Below are 14,626 nucleotides of genomic sequence, written 5' to 3' on the forward strand. Positions count from 1 at the left end.
GTTAATCATGAAAAGGTATTTTAGTAAATATCCTGTTGTATTTCTAGAAAAACCAGTAAAAATTTTTCCTGATCTGGCTATTTCGACCCAGTTAAGAAGGAAAGCCTTCTTGTCTTATAGACAGGAGGTAATATCCCTTGGATATACTTTTGTTCTTAAGTTTCCATGTAAATGTACAATAAAGAGACAGGAAGATCTCTTTATATTTTTTGATCCAGATCAGTTAAAGAATTTCCTTGAAGGTACCAGAGTGTCAACATCATCCCTCGTATCCAATTGAAATGGTAGTGCACAGTAAGCTAGGTAATTCATTTTTATTTAATCTTGTTTTTCTCCCTAATCTTGGAATACAAAACCCCCTCCAAGTTGATTGTTAAAAAATGGATAAGGGTTTGTGAAATTATATTGTTCAGTTAGTGATCTGTATATTTAAGATGTTGGGTTCTTAACCCTACCATGAAATTGCTGTATAAATAATATGTATTATATTATTTGAAAAAGTTATAAATAAAGAATTAAAAAAAAAAAAAAAGTAAGTTTATTGTGTTTTAGCCAAGAATTGACGGCAGAAAACCAGAAGTTAAGTTGTTCGATGGTTTCATTCCAAGTAGGGCGCATGTGCAAGACAAACTGAATGTCGTCAGCATATCCCTGATTACAGTCTGACAGGTCCGAAAGAATTTTACAGATTGGAAACTCACATTAAAACCGGACCCCGGTTTTAATGTGAGATATACCAGAGGTTTCATTGTTGAATTTGGCATGTTGAGATGGTTAAAGAGCTGTGAGGGCATCACTGTGTCTTGGTATTAATGTATTGCCTCCTCTCCCAGATATAATTAGGACTAATTTCATAGAAAGTTTACATTTTATTACTTTTTTGTGTTTGCAATATGTTGATTTGGGGTAATTTTTAATATTCATATGGACAAACCGTTGGCGGCTCAGATGAAAGATTTTTCTGCCATGCTAAGTGATTTGATTCAAGCTGTAAATGAGCATGGGGTCATACCCTCCATGTATTAATTGTGCCCAATAGCTGGGTCGCTGAGGGGTATAACAGAGAAGATCTGATACAGAGCATAAATAAACAATTTCTAGTTGTTGCAGGTAAAAGAGAGAGCAGACTAATTTGCCCTCGTGTGCATGCCAAACCATGGTCCGAGTCTGATTTGAAAGTTGACACCACATTTGTTGACTCACTGGTTTCCTAGTTAGATGAAAAATTAAGTCACAAGTTCAGCATAGACATAGTTGTTTCAAACCTGCTGTTTGGTTTTCTGCAGATTTATTGGGGGATAAGAAAAGATTATGTTATGCTGAACGTAGATGGTAGAAATCAAGGACTGATACAGAGAGTGTCCACCATCCCAATGGCATCCTGTCTATCAACATACATAGAATGCACTATGTGATGTCTGACATTTTTGTCTCTGCTGTCTATATATAGAAAAGACTTGTGTCAGTCGGTCACACTGTTGTGTCTGTCTGTGGCCACCTGGTGGCACCCTGAACAATGGAAAGTGCACTATGACAAGATACACACACACGCGGAATTTAAAAAAGGATTTACATGCTTAAAAACTAGGTTTTACATATGTAAAATCACTTTATCCGTGTACGTGAGCTTTTGAAATTTCCTACAATATATGCAATTGAATTGTCAATAGGTTTTACACGCTTAAGTGCGTTTTAAGCTTGCAACGGGTCTTTAGAAAACTGCTACGACAGTATGTACCGTTTACATGTGTAGCGCCTTTGAAACTTACCTGCCCTAATTGTTAATATATTAAAAGAATATTCATCTTTTTCATTTTTCTTTGGTTTTGAAAATGTATATCAGTTGTAAATCGGACAACCTGAGTGACGCCAGGTGCTTTTTGCTAATAGGCTCTATGTGCAAAGCCCTGGACAGGGAGGCAGAGACACACAAGAACACACACACACACACACACACACACACACACTCTCATACACACACACACTCTCATACACACACACACATGGGCACAGGCTCCCCCACATAAATACACATAGGCTGGCACTCATGCATACAGACACACAGTCTCCCCACTCATGTGTACACACGCACACAAGTCACACACACACAGACCCCTTTTCAGTGCCACAAGACCTTTCCCAATTTCACCGCAGCAGGGTAGGAATTGCTGTGCCCATCCCACAGGCTCTTCCTCTGGTGCTGGACATCCTGCTTGCATGAACCCGAGTCCTAAGTGGGTAGGCCAGGGCCCACTCAGGCCCACCCGTGGCTGTGTCACTGCTGTGGATTGTGAACTGGTTACAAGATAGGAAACCGAGAGTAAGACTTAACTGGTCAGTTCTCTCAATGCAGGACGGGAAATAGCGCAGTGCCCCAGGGACCTTTACTGGAACTGGTGCTTTTTAATGTTCTCGGCAACAATCAGCAGTTAGCGCTTTATAGAGCATGGAAAACTCAAAGTCCTTGGCGGTTAACATGATCGTGAGGTCCAAAAGCAAGAGAAGAGACTGAAATAAAGAGACTCCTTTTTCGGGCCTCACAGTCATGTTATCTACCAAGAGCTTTGAGTTTTCCATGTTTAGAAAACCCACGTCAGCCAGCTCGTTTACGCCGAGCCCCTTTTATACCCCGATGGCGTCTCGGCACCCCGTACCTGCCTCGGAGTCATATCTAACCAATCCTAACCAATCCCAGCAGAGGTGAACACATCACTCCTATACTTAAGAGCCTACACTGGCTCCCCATTAAGTTTAGAATTCTATACAAAGTGTTAACTATGATACACAAAACCATCCACTCACAAACCACACTCGAATTAAATTGCCCTCTCCGCTATCACTCAGCGTCCAGACCCATTAGAACAACGTATCAAGGCACCCTTTATGTAACCCCGACCAAGGCCTCAATGAAGAAACGCGTCTTCTCAATAGCTGGCCCTACTCACTGGAACAATCTACCATCGGACCTTCGCCTAGAACCATGCCTGCGGACTTTCAAGAAAAAACTGAAGACCTGGCTCTTCACGGAAGCCTTCACCTAAAGTCCCATGCTAATAATAAAGTCCTATACTACCTTAACTGTACCATACATATTTAATGTTCTCCATGCATAATACTTCCAATGTACTACATATATTCAATGTATACCCTGTTTATTGCTTGCCCACTGTTTATTGTTATTACCATTATTATAATTTGTTTATTGTTCCATGTACACCATGTCTATGGTATTTCCAATACTAGTTATCTGTAAACCGAAGCGATATGTACTAGTACATGATCTTCGGTATATAAAAGCCTTTAAATAAATAAATATATATATCTGCCACTCTGTAAACAAACAAGATCTATTATAAATTTCTTACTAGTCTATTCATACTTTAAAATCCAACTAAAACTAAAATTTGTTACCTATAATCAGCAGCGCATCTCAGCTTTTTACCCGAACTAGGCTCTTTTAACACTACTGGATGAAGGGAATAATCCTCCACCTCTCATTCAAAACTCATCCTCCAAAAAAACCCTGTGAAAGAAAACACCCCACGTCTTGTCTTAACAACCAGCTCATAAAGGGGCGGATTTTAAAAGGAGCGCGAATAGCCTACTTTTGTTTGCGCTCCAGGCGCAAACAAAAGTACGCTGGATTTTAGTAGATACGCGCGGAGCCACGCGTATCTGCTAAAAACCTGGATCGGCGCGCGCAAGGCTATGGATTTTGTATAGCCGGTGCGCGCCGAGCCGCGCAGCCTACCCCCGTTCCCTCCAAGGCCGCTCCGAAATCGGAGCGGCCTCGGAGGGAACTTTCCTTTGCCCTCCCCTCACCTTCCCCTCCCTTCCCCTACCTAACCCACCCACCCGGCCCTGTCTAAACCCCCCCCTTACCTTTGTCGGGGGATTTACGCCTCCCTCTGGGAGGCGTAAATCCCCGCACGCCAGCGGGCCTCCTGTGCGCCGGGCCGCGACCTGGGGGCGGGTACGGAGGGCGCGGCCACGCCCCCGGACCGCCCCAGGCCGTAGCCACGCCCCCGTACCCACCCCCAAAACGCTGCCGACACGCCCCGAAAACACTGCGACGACCGGGACCGCCCCCCGACATGCCCCCCTCGGAGAACCCCGGGACTTACGCGAGTCCTGGGGCTCTGCGCGCGCCGGTAGGCCTATGTAAAATAGGCTTCCCGGCGCGCAGGGCCCTGCTCGCCTAAATCCGCCCGGATTTGGGCGGATTTAGGCGAGCAGGGCTCTTAAAATCCGCCCCAAAATGAGCTGCCTGATGTGTCATGGGAGTTTGTCCACTACTTTGAATTTTTGAAGGCAGATAAACGTTTTGGGGTTTTTTTCTGCTCAAGTTATTTCGGTTTTTGAATCCTTTGGGTTTTGAATAAAATTGTGTGTAGTAAGATTTGCACGATCATCGCAAGAGGATGCTAGATGATTATAATTTAATGCTTAGAATGATTCTGCATAAAGCCCATTGAGGGGCACAAGATAGCAGCTTGAATTTAGCATACAAAACCCACACCGATCTCTTACTGAGCTTTTTGGTGCAAATTGTCTATGTAAGTGTTTGCACGATATTTTTTATTTTTGTGCGCTTGTGAATTTCTGGTTTGAGAATGTGTTCAATGCAGACTACTGTGCTTTTTTTTATTGTTACTGTTGGCAGTGATTCACTCACCCATGCCATGGGTGACCTTAGGCTCCTCTGCCCAAACTCACCCATTCCACTCCCGTCCCCAGCTTGCTTCTCCTACCTCTCCAACTGTACACTGTTTCCTTCCGATAAGATATTTGCACAGATGGGAGACGTAGCAATCATTTTGGGTAGAGGGTGCAGAGTAGCCCCCCAAAATCGGCAGCAACATAAGTTAAGCATTGCTTCTAGGTTAGTGGAGCCTGATCTAGCTTTTACCGACCCTGGCTCTGGTCCTGCAACCACATTCTAATACCAGCTATGTCTTTCCTGATCCTGTATTCCTCGGAAACTGAGATGCACTCTCACCCAAGAACCTGTACTGATAAGGTTCCCAGTGACAAGAGGCAGACTGCAGGTCTGCCTCAAGATTGACAGCTGAGCTACTTCTGAGAAGAGGGGAGGCTATTTGTGAGAGGCAATGGTAATGGGGCTGCTTAGCACCAGTGATCATAATGCAATCAAATTTGACTTAATAACTAGAAGAAAGGTCATTAAGGAAAACTAGTGCTCTAGGATTTAACTTTCATAAGGGAGATTTTGATAAAATGAAGAAAATAGAAAAAAAAAACCTTAAAAGATGCAACTGCAAAGTTTGAGTGGATAATGTTTAAAAATACCATATTGGAAGCCCAGATCAGATGTATGCCATGCCTGGCTCCCACCCAGTCTACGTTCTTTTCTCCTTCTATTTCAGTCGCTCCAAATTCAAAACCAATGGTGCCTAAACAACTATCAAAATGTTTCTTTGCATGAATGTGGGCAAATAAAGCTACTAAATTGCAAGATGCTGCTGAGAAATAGGCCTCGGAGCCCAGTGGGACTTCATCCTCAAATGATGACGACTGACCTTCCTCAATCACACAGCCTGAATCTGAGGACTTATTAAAAAAAGGACCCAGATCATTCCTCCGAGATAAATCAGAATATACATTCCAATCTTGCAAAAGTGTTTAAGACGGAAACTCAGTTGGTGGCTTCAGTACACAAACATGAGGAGCAGATTACCTCTTCAGATACCAGAATGAGGGAACTGGAGATAGCCTTTACCTCAGACAGAAGCAAAAAATAATGTATTGGAGAGGAAAATGAAACACGATGACGTAGAAAACTGAAGTTTTAGGAATAACATCTGTGTGGTGGGCCTTCTGGAGCGTGCCGAAGGGAAAGATCACCACCCCGTCGTCCATCTTCTATCCCTTCTGGAAAAGGAAGGCTGCAGAACTAGAGGTCAACAACCTCTTTATTTTTAAAACCCCTCTTTTTTTTTGGCAGGTAGTTAATAAAACTCTACAGGAATTTATTCCCACCAACCTAAGTCCGACTATCGCCCACTCATTAGACCATATGGTCCATCCAGTAGATCCAAGAGACACATGGGGATAACCTGACTGCCATGCAGGTTACACCCATAGAGCTGCTGCTCCTTGCAAGTTACCCCATGCCTTCTGTTAAGGGTAGTAAATGGTACTCTGTGCAGGTTACCCCTGTGCCTTATGTTAAAGACTACGCAGTTTCTATCTTGGCAGTATCGCAAGGATGCTTTTAAACGGAGAGGATGGACAGACGGACACTTTACATGGTAAACAGGATGTGGAACAGATTCTCACACAACAAAGTTTTAAAAAAAATTTATTAGACAGGTGTCTGGTTACTTTAGGGAAGAGACAGTGCTGATGAAACGAGCGGCTCCTTGAGAGAGCCATGGACCACTGAGCTTGCCAGCAGCTTGATGTAGATGACTGGCGTGCTATTCCGAAACTCTCCATCTGTAATAAGAGTCAAAAGTTAACGGTACAGGCCATTATGTCATGTATCACGTAAACTGAGTACAGGATAAATAGTTGGGGTTGAAGTATACTGTTTATCTCCCTTGAGTGCTACGTATATTATTTGTTTTGGAATTTGTATACATTGATTGCATTTTTATTGGATTTTATTGTAAACTGCTCTGGCCAGATCTGGTATCGGAGGAGCGGCCTATAAGAAATGAGAAATAAATAGATAAATGCAAGCCTTCCAGCCCTTTGTGCTGGAGGGGATGTGGGAGGGAGGCGTCTTATGTCCATAGGCGATGGGAGTGTAGCTTCGTTGAGTGATTCTCTTCCAAAGGTCTACGGGGGTGTTCGAGTTAGCGCTAACCAATCTTCTGGGTTTTCCTGCTCAGTTCCCCCTGCTGGACAGATGGGAGCAGGAAAGTGATACGGCTAATGTACGCATTCTTGTCGACTCTCACTTGACTATAGCTTTTTACTGGACGTCCACCCCTTGCCTGGATCGCTGGAGAACGGCATGGGCGAGGGTGCATCTAGGGCCAGGATCACCTCCTTCCTAAGGGACCATGCCAAACACCAGGATCGGAGCTGGGGACTATAGTGAACTTGCTGCAGATCTACTTGTCAGAATCTAATTATTATTTTAGGGGTGGGAGATAGGTGATTTATACTCTGTGGAATATTCTACTTCTGGTGGTCTGTGCGACTGTTAGGTTCCTGTATGTGGAGTTCCATCTGGGACGGTTCTGCGGTGACTTTTTATTTTACAAACTTAAAAATATAAGAAAAAAGGGGAAAAAAAAAATAAAAAGGCCAGAGGCCTGCACGGAGCTAAAAGTGGCTATTTTACCCAAACAGAGCTTTTCACAAATGGAGAGAGGATCCAAGGGAGTCAATGAGGACACCACAGAGCCCTCTGCCTGAGACCGGGCACGGTCAGAGGGTGAGAGGAGGCCGACAGTGGCCTGAGGTCCCATCCCGTCCCCTCCCACACCCACAGAATCTGCTGCTGGGAACTGCTCCTCCTTCCTCCTCGCTGGAGGTCCAGACCTTAAAAGGCCACTCCGCAGGGCTACACTGAAGGGCATGGCCTTTTGTGGGCACCTTGAGGATACAAGAGTTCCCACGGGGCTGCCCAGCGTACCTCCAAGCCTCTCTCTATTACCCCCCCCAATTGGACTCCCCTACCCCCTTTTACTGCCCCTGAGAAGAGGGACCTGAAGGGAGAGCACAAAATGTGCCAAAACCTCTTCCAGGCTCTCCCCACTACCCTTACCCCTGCTTCTCTTTTATCACTTAACTACTTTATCTCTCCACCCTTCCCACCCCAGTCCCAATCTTTCCCATCCTTCCCCCCCACCACACGGACGATTCGCCTCATTAGCCCAAGAGACACCCAGCTCCCTCATCTGCCCACCCAGAACCACCTCCTGCCTAACACCGCTCGGTGTTTTGAGACCATGCCCTCACCTCTGCCTCCGGAGAAATGGATCCATCGCAAGGAGGTAGAGATTCCCCCTGTGGCAGAGAGGTCTTGAAACGCCGAGCAGCATCGGGCAAGATCTCCACCTTTATAAGTTTTACCGTGGCCTGTGTTTTATTTGCAATGAAAACTAAAACTAAAAAAAAAAAAAAAATTAAACATATTAAAGATCTATGATTAAAATGTCGCCGCTGGTGTATTTCACTTCACTGAAAATACAGCAGCCAATGACTTATGAAGGTCTCATTCTCACATTGTGATCCTTTTGTGGTAGACAATTGTGCAGTAGATTAGTAATTACCGGCAGAAGGCCGGTAATTACCACCTGAAGGCGTGGCACCTCGCACTGCATCTCACCTCAGCACATGCCCAACAGTGCAACGCTGTTTCTGTGCCAAAGAAATGCAAACACAGTGAATAACTGCGCAGACACGTACAGGCACCTGCGGTTTCAAAATTCAGTCTCACCTACTGCACTCCTACTCACACCAAAGGGCCTAGCACACACACATATGCAGATGTGTAAACTCATCTGATGGGAAGAGGAGGAATTGGACGTATCCGACAGATATCACAGAATTTGAAGGCCTGCCCTGGCTATTTTGTTTTTTATATGCCGCCTTTCGTGACCGTGCTTCGGCAGTCCTAAAGCTGTCTAGGCATTCTGGCCAGATAACTCTGAAAATCGGTGACTCTTCAGCTAGCTCAGCTGCCCGGAGTTAAGACAGATAACTTTTCAGCTGGATAAGCAGTTATCCAGCTATTTGGGGCTGGGTTACTGTCTGAACTCTGCTGGACAAAATGGTGCCGAATAGGGACTTCGCCAAGTAGCGCTGCTCCCACGCGCACAAGTCTGCAAAGCGGCACGTAGGTGGCCGTCTGCTACCATGGCCAGAGTACCTTTGCCTCCAACAGATGCCTTGCAGGCCCGTTGAGGATAGGAGGGAAAACTGGCATGGCATGGCACCCACATTCGTCCCAGTGTCACCTGTTTGAGCTATTGCCGTTAAGCGATAAAGTGGCAGATGTGCAGAGCGAGCATCACGATTTTATTTTAACCTTTCCTGATGAGGTGTAATATGTTTGTCATCGGTACAAGGGGTCCACGGTCAGCATCATACATCTTGGTGCACAAAGTGCCCAGCCTCTCCCTGTCCTTCTGGGTTACCTCCTGCGCAGAGACAATCCTTCCGTAGCAAAGCAGAAGCCAGGGCAGTCCTACAAAACAAAATGAAGCTGAACAGGAAGCGCGGCTAGCTGCACTGGGTAGATCTACTGCATTAGCAGGCCGTGACCTCTACTTACCAGCAACACAGCGCTCGGTGATTCTGCGGTAATTCTTGCTCCCCACTCACAGGGGTGCACACGGAGGTCCTCCAGAGGATTCTGCTTCATCTCAGCTGGCAGGCCGTACCTTACTGTGAAGCAGGCAGGCACGACCTCCGCACCTGTGTGTGTGTGGGGGGGGTCACACTGTAACGCACCTCCTCCCTGTTTTGTCCAGAAGCGACTTTTCAACACGCCAAAGGTGTGCTTGATGGCAGAGCCCAGCCGCGAGTGCCTCGCTGTACCTGCTCTCTGCGGGTGTCCTAAGGAGAGAGAGTTACAGGAGTGAGAAGCCACGGTCAGCAGGCATACCCTGCGTCACCTCCGCAAACGAGATGCGGCTGACCTTAGAGGCCGTTCATACCAAAACCATTAGCCCTATGGCTAAAGTCAAAAGACTGACAATGGTTTAAAACGCTAAACAGCCACCATCCCCAACCATTGCTACAGGCAGGTGGCACTACGTGCAGATTCCTGTGATGAGGACACGCCATGCACGTGCGCGCACACACATCGCAGGGCTCCATTTCCGAAACTTAATTAGTATTTAGCGTATGCTCACAAGGTTTATCGGACCTTCGGGCACCACCAATCCAAGAAACCACAATGGGACTACTTAAAGCGTAAGATCGCAGAGAAAAACTTTCCGGTTTACCTCCAGATTCAGAAGGGACTGAAAACAGGGCCCCAATAAAAACTTTAAACAAAAAACAAAACAAAACACAGTTTTTTGATTTCTGAGATTATTAGCACTCAAAGGTAGGACAAACCCATAAGACATCCATAAGATAGGTAAGAAGGGAGAAGTGGTGATCGTGGGTGACTTTAATATGCCAGATGTAGACTGGAAAATCCCATCTGCAGAAACTAAAAATAGTAGAGCGATAGTGGATGCCATGCAAGTATCTTTGTTCAAACAAATGGTGTTGGAACCCACGAGAAAAGGAGCAATACTCAACTTAGTGCTCACTAATGGAGATAATGTCTCTGATGTCCAGGTGGGTGCCCACCTCAGCACCAGTGATCAAACGGTATGGTTTAATATCACTAAAAGAATAGGGAAAAGAACCACAAAGACCCGAGTTTTACAGTTCAAAAACACAGACTTTGAGGAAATGGGGAAGTACCTGGAGGAAGAACTTAAAGGATGGGAGAGAGATGTGGATCAGCAGTGGACCAATCTAAAAGGAGCAATCACCAAGGCAAGTGCTCTATATGTTAGAAATGTAAAGAAAAGCAAAAGAAAATTGAAACCTATCTGGTTCTCAAAGGAGGTGGCTGACAAAATTAAAGCTAAAAGAACAGCATTCAAGAAATATAAAAGATCCCAAAGGGAGGAGCACAAAGAAGAATATTTGTATCAACTGAGGGAGACAAAGAAATTAATCAAGTTGGCAAAAAGTCAAGCAGAAGAGAGGATTGCCAGGGAAATAAAAAATGGTGACAAAACATTTTTCAGATACATCAGCGAAAAGAGAAAGGTCCAAAGTGGTATAGTGAAATTGAAAGGTGGTAATGATCAATGTGTGGAGAGAGACGAAGAAATGGCAGAAATATTAAACGAATACTTCACCTCTGTGTTCACTAAAGAAGACACTGGAGAAGGACCATCTCTACACAACAAGAAACTGGAGGGAAGTGAAATAGATGAAAATCCTTTTACAGTAGAAAATGTGTGGGAAGAGCTAAAGAACCTGAAAGTGGACAAAGCCATGGGGCCTGATGGGATTCATCCAAGGATATTGAGGGAGCTCAGAGATGTTCTGGCGGGTCCGCTGTGTGACCTGTTCAATAGATCCCTAGAAACGGGAGTGGTGCCGAGTGATTGGAGAAGAGCAGTGGTGGTCCCGCTTCACAAGAGTTGGAACAGGGAGGAGGCTGGCAACTACAGACCGGTTAGCCTCACTTCGGTGGTGGGAAAAGTAATGGAGTCACTGCTGAAAGAGAGAATAGTGAACTATCTACAGTCCGGAGAATTGATGGACCAGAGGCAACATGGATTCACCAGGGGAAGATCCTGTCAGACAAATCTGATTGACTTTTTTGACTGGGTAACCAAGGAATTGGATCAAGGAAGAGCACTCAATGTCATATACTTGGATTTCAGCAAAGCTTTTTATACGGTTCCACACAGGAGACTGGTGAATAAAACGAGAAGCTTAGGAGTGAGTGCCGAGGTGGTGACCTGGATTGCAAATTGGATGACGGACAGAAGACAATGTGTGATGGTAAATGGAACCTTCTCTGAAGAGAGAGCGGTTTTAAGTGGTGTACCGCAAGGATCGGTGTTGGGACCGGTCCTGTAATATCTTTGTGAGCGACATTGCGGACGGGATAGAAGGTAAGGTTTGTCTTTTTGCGGATGACACTAAGATCTGCAACAGAGTGGACACGCCGGAAGGAGTGGAGAGAATGAGACGGGATCTAAGGAAACTGGAAGAGTGGTCGAAGATATGGCAGCTGAGATTCAATGCCAAGAAGTGTAAAGTCATGCATATGGGGAGTGGAGATCCGAATGAACTGTATTCGATGGGGGGGGAAAAGGCTGATGTGCACGGAGCAGGAGAGGGACCTTGGGGTGATAGTGTCTAATGATATGAAGTCTGCGAAACAATGCGACAAGGCGATAGCAAAAGCCAGAAGAATGCTGGGCTGCATAGAGAGAGGAATATCGAGTAAGAAAAGGGAAGTGATTATTCCCTTGTACAGGTCCTTGGTGAGGCCTCACCTGGAGTACTGTGTTCAGTTCTGGAGACCGTATCTACAAAGAGACAAAGACAAGATGGAAGCGGTACAGAGAAGGGCGACCAGGAAGGTGGAGGACCTTCATTGGATGACGTACGAGGAGAGATTGAAGAATCTGAATATGTACACCCTGGAGGAAAGGAGGAGCAGGGGTGATATGATTCAGACTTTCAGATACTTAAAAAACTTTAATGATCCAAAGACAACGACAAACCTTTTCCGTAGGAAAAAAAATCAGCAGAACCAGAGGTCACGAGCTGAGGCTCCGGGGAGGAAGACTAAGAACCAATGTCAGGAAGTATTTCTTCACGGAAAGGGTGGTGGATGCCTGGAATGCCCTTCCGGAGGAAGTGGTGAAGTCTAAAACTGTGAAGGACTTCAAAGGGGCGTGGGATAAACACTGTGGATCCATCAAGTCTAGTGGGCGTAAATAAAGAGGAGGCAGCAAAACACTGCACGGAGCGGCAGTAGCCACAGAGGCGTTCACGGAGCGGGATGCCAGTGGCCAGTAGGTGCTTCACCTTCAGGCAGCAAAATACTGCACGGAGCGGCAGTAGCCAGAGGCATTCACGGAGCGGGATGCCAGTGGCCAGTAGTTGGTGTTCCACCTTCAGGCAGCAAAACACTGTACGGAGCGGCAGTAGCCACAGAGGCATTCACGGAACGGGATGCCAGTGGCCAGTGGTTGGTGTTCCGCCTTCACGGAGGGCTGCCATCTCCAAATAAAACTAAAACAAGAAACAAACAAACAAAGCAGGGGTGGGTAGGAGTATGGGGCAGGGGTGTGGCCTGCTTGTTGCGGTGGTTGCTACCCCTGGTTGAGCTGGATGTTCACTGGGATGCGGATACAGCGCTGCTCTCTGCATGGTGGAGGGGTGGAAGGGAGTTGGGGCCGGAGGGTGCTGGAAGCCAATAGTGATGGGTGGGAGGGAGAAAAAGGGTGGAGGGAGAAAAAGGGTGGGAAAAATAAATAAATAAATGGATGAACTGCGTGGCTTGCTGGGCAGACTGGATGGGCCGTTTGGTCTTCTTCTGCCGTCATTTCTATGTTTCTATGCAGGTACTAATTACACTTCAGAAATGGAGCGGTGGGATGTGTGTGTGCTTTGATTTATAATTTCCTAGCATCTCGATTAACTGAACCATCATCTCCAGCTACACATGGTGCGAAGATGACAGCCTGTAGTGAACCTTGAACGTGATAAAGGATTCCCTGCACTCACAGACTTTGAGAATGAAATGCTGGATGTGTACTGAAACCTAGCGGGGAACGTTAGGTGACCAGTTGCTTTGGCCTTGATAACTGCTACGTCAGCTTTCCTTTCCATGGGCTTGTCTAGATCTACACACACGCAGTGCAGGGGACATATCTGGGGCTCAATCCTGTGCGGTACAGCTTGGGTCCTATAGCGCATGCATGCAGGGCTGAGAGAGTGCTGGTGAATGTGTAACATGACCTTGCACGCGTGAGGCTCACCACAGATCATGAGGACCTGGCACAGGCAGACAGTCGTCATGCTTCCAGCTTCCACCACCGCCACCTGAAATCATACTGTACTGTTGAAGAACACATAACTGAGTCCCTTCCTAGTGGAGCTTACTATGAGGAATATACAAGAGATTCAGGAATTTCAATAACTGAGCCAAAAAGACTAAAGCTGTCCGTGGGATAATCAGGACTTGTGAATCCAAAGCTTCCTTTAAAAGCTGGAAGGCCCAACTCTCCGGTCCCCAGCATCTAAGAAGAGCGGCAGGGTAAGGCAGTGAAGGGGGTGTAGGAAGAATGCATACAGAGTGTGCTATGCCTCAACATGCACCTATCAGCCAAGCATAGGAAAGAAGATAAAAGAGGTACTTACCCAACAGCCAGCCATTGTCCCTCCTCCTGACCTTAATATAGTGATTAAAAATAAAAGAGAAAGATTGTCACAGCACATGGGCGTCACGGTGGCTCCCAGATACCTCGGCTCCTCCTTCAGGACGTGCACATCGATGGAGTGTAAGAGCTTCCGGTCGATAGGGAGGGTGCCAAAGGAACGCAGGTCGTTTGGAAGCTGCACCGTGGCACAAAACTCCCTCTTCCGGGCCTTCCACTCTGGCCTCTGGTGTGACGAAGCCGATGGCAGCCCGAATTTGGCTGCAGGTGGCTCCCGAGCGCCTAGGAAGCGCTGGGCTGGCATATTCCGCCTACTACCCCCGACTGTAGTTCGGCAGCGCCCTGGGGTCATGAAATGGAGGGAGCTCAGGAGCTCCTCATAGAAGGCCCTTACGTCCACAGGGCTCGTGCAGTTCCCCCCTCCCCACCTCGGCATCGTGCCGCGAGGATGAAAGATTCCCTGCCCTGGTGGCATTTCGGCCTCCCTTCCCTTTCGCCGCTGCCCGTTAACCACCGCAGGCACTCCACGTGCCGAAACCACACGGAAGTCAGCCATTTTCTGATGATATTTTGGGCCAAATCCCAAATAGCTACAACTCGACTGGTGGAGGGTTTAACATTGTGCAAACTTTCCAACACCACTACCACAAATTATTCTACACAAGAACCTGAAAGTAGGCCTCATTTTCATGGTTTTAAGTAAGAAACCAGCAAATAATTTACACAGGGGT

The 14,626-nt window shown here is 46.5% G+C and overlaps 1 protein-coding gene across 1 annotated transcript in view; it reads right to left on the reverse strand.

The window, feature by feature from the left end:
• The window catches only part of LOC115086313 (zinc finger protein 850-like), a 52,541-nt gene that overhangs the window by 12,700 nt on the left and 25,215 nt on the right, over window positions 1-14,626 (reverse strand). Inside the window, exons 5-7 of the mRNA XM_029592746.1 lie at window positions 9,433-9,537; window positions 7,936-8,084; window positions 6,346-6,459 (exon numbers count right to left, since the gene is read on the reverse strand). Coding sequence (XP_029448606.1) covers window positions 6,346-6,459; window positions 7,936-8,084; window positions 9,433-9,537 — 368 coding nt within the window. The remainder of the gene's footprint in view (window positions 1-6,345; window positions 6,460-7,935; window positions 8,085-9,432; window positions 9,538-14,626) is intronic.

This window comes from Rhinatrema bivittatum, chromosome 2 (assembly GCF_901001135.1).
Source record: "Rhinatrema bivittatum chromosome 2, aRhiBiv1.1, whole genome shotgun sequence".
In the NCBI taxonomy this organism is placed as follows: domain Eukaryota; kingdom Metazoa; phylum Chordata; class Amphibia; order Gymnophiona; family Rhinatrematidae; genus Rhinatrema; species Rhinatrema bivittatum.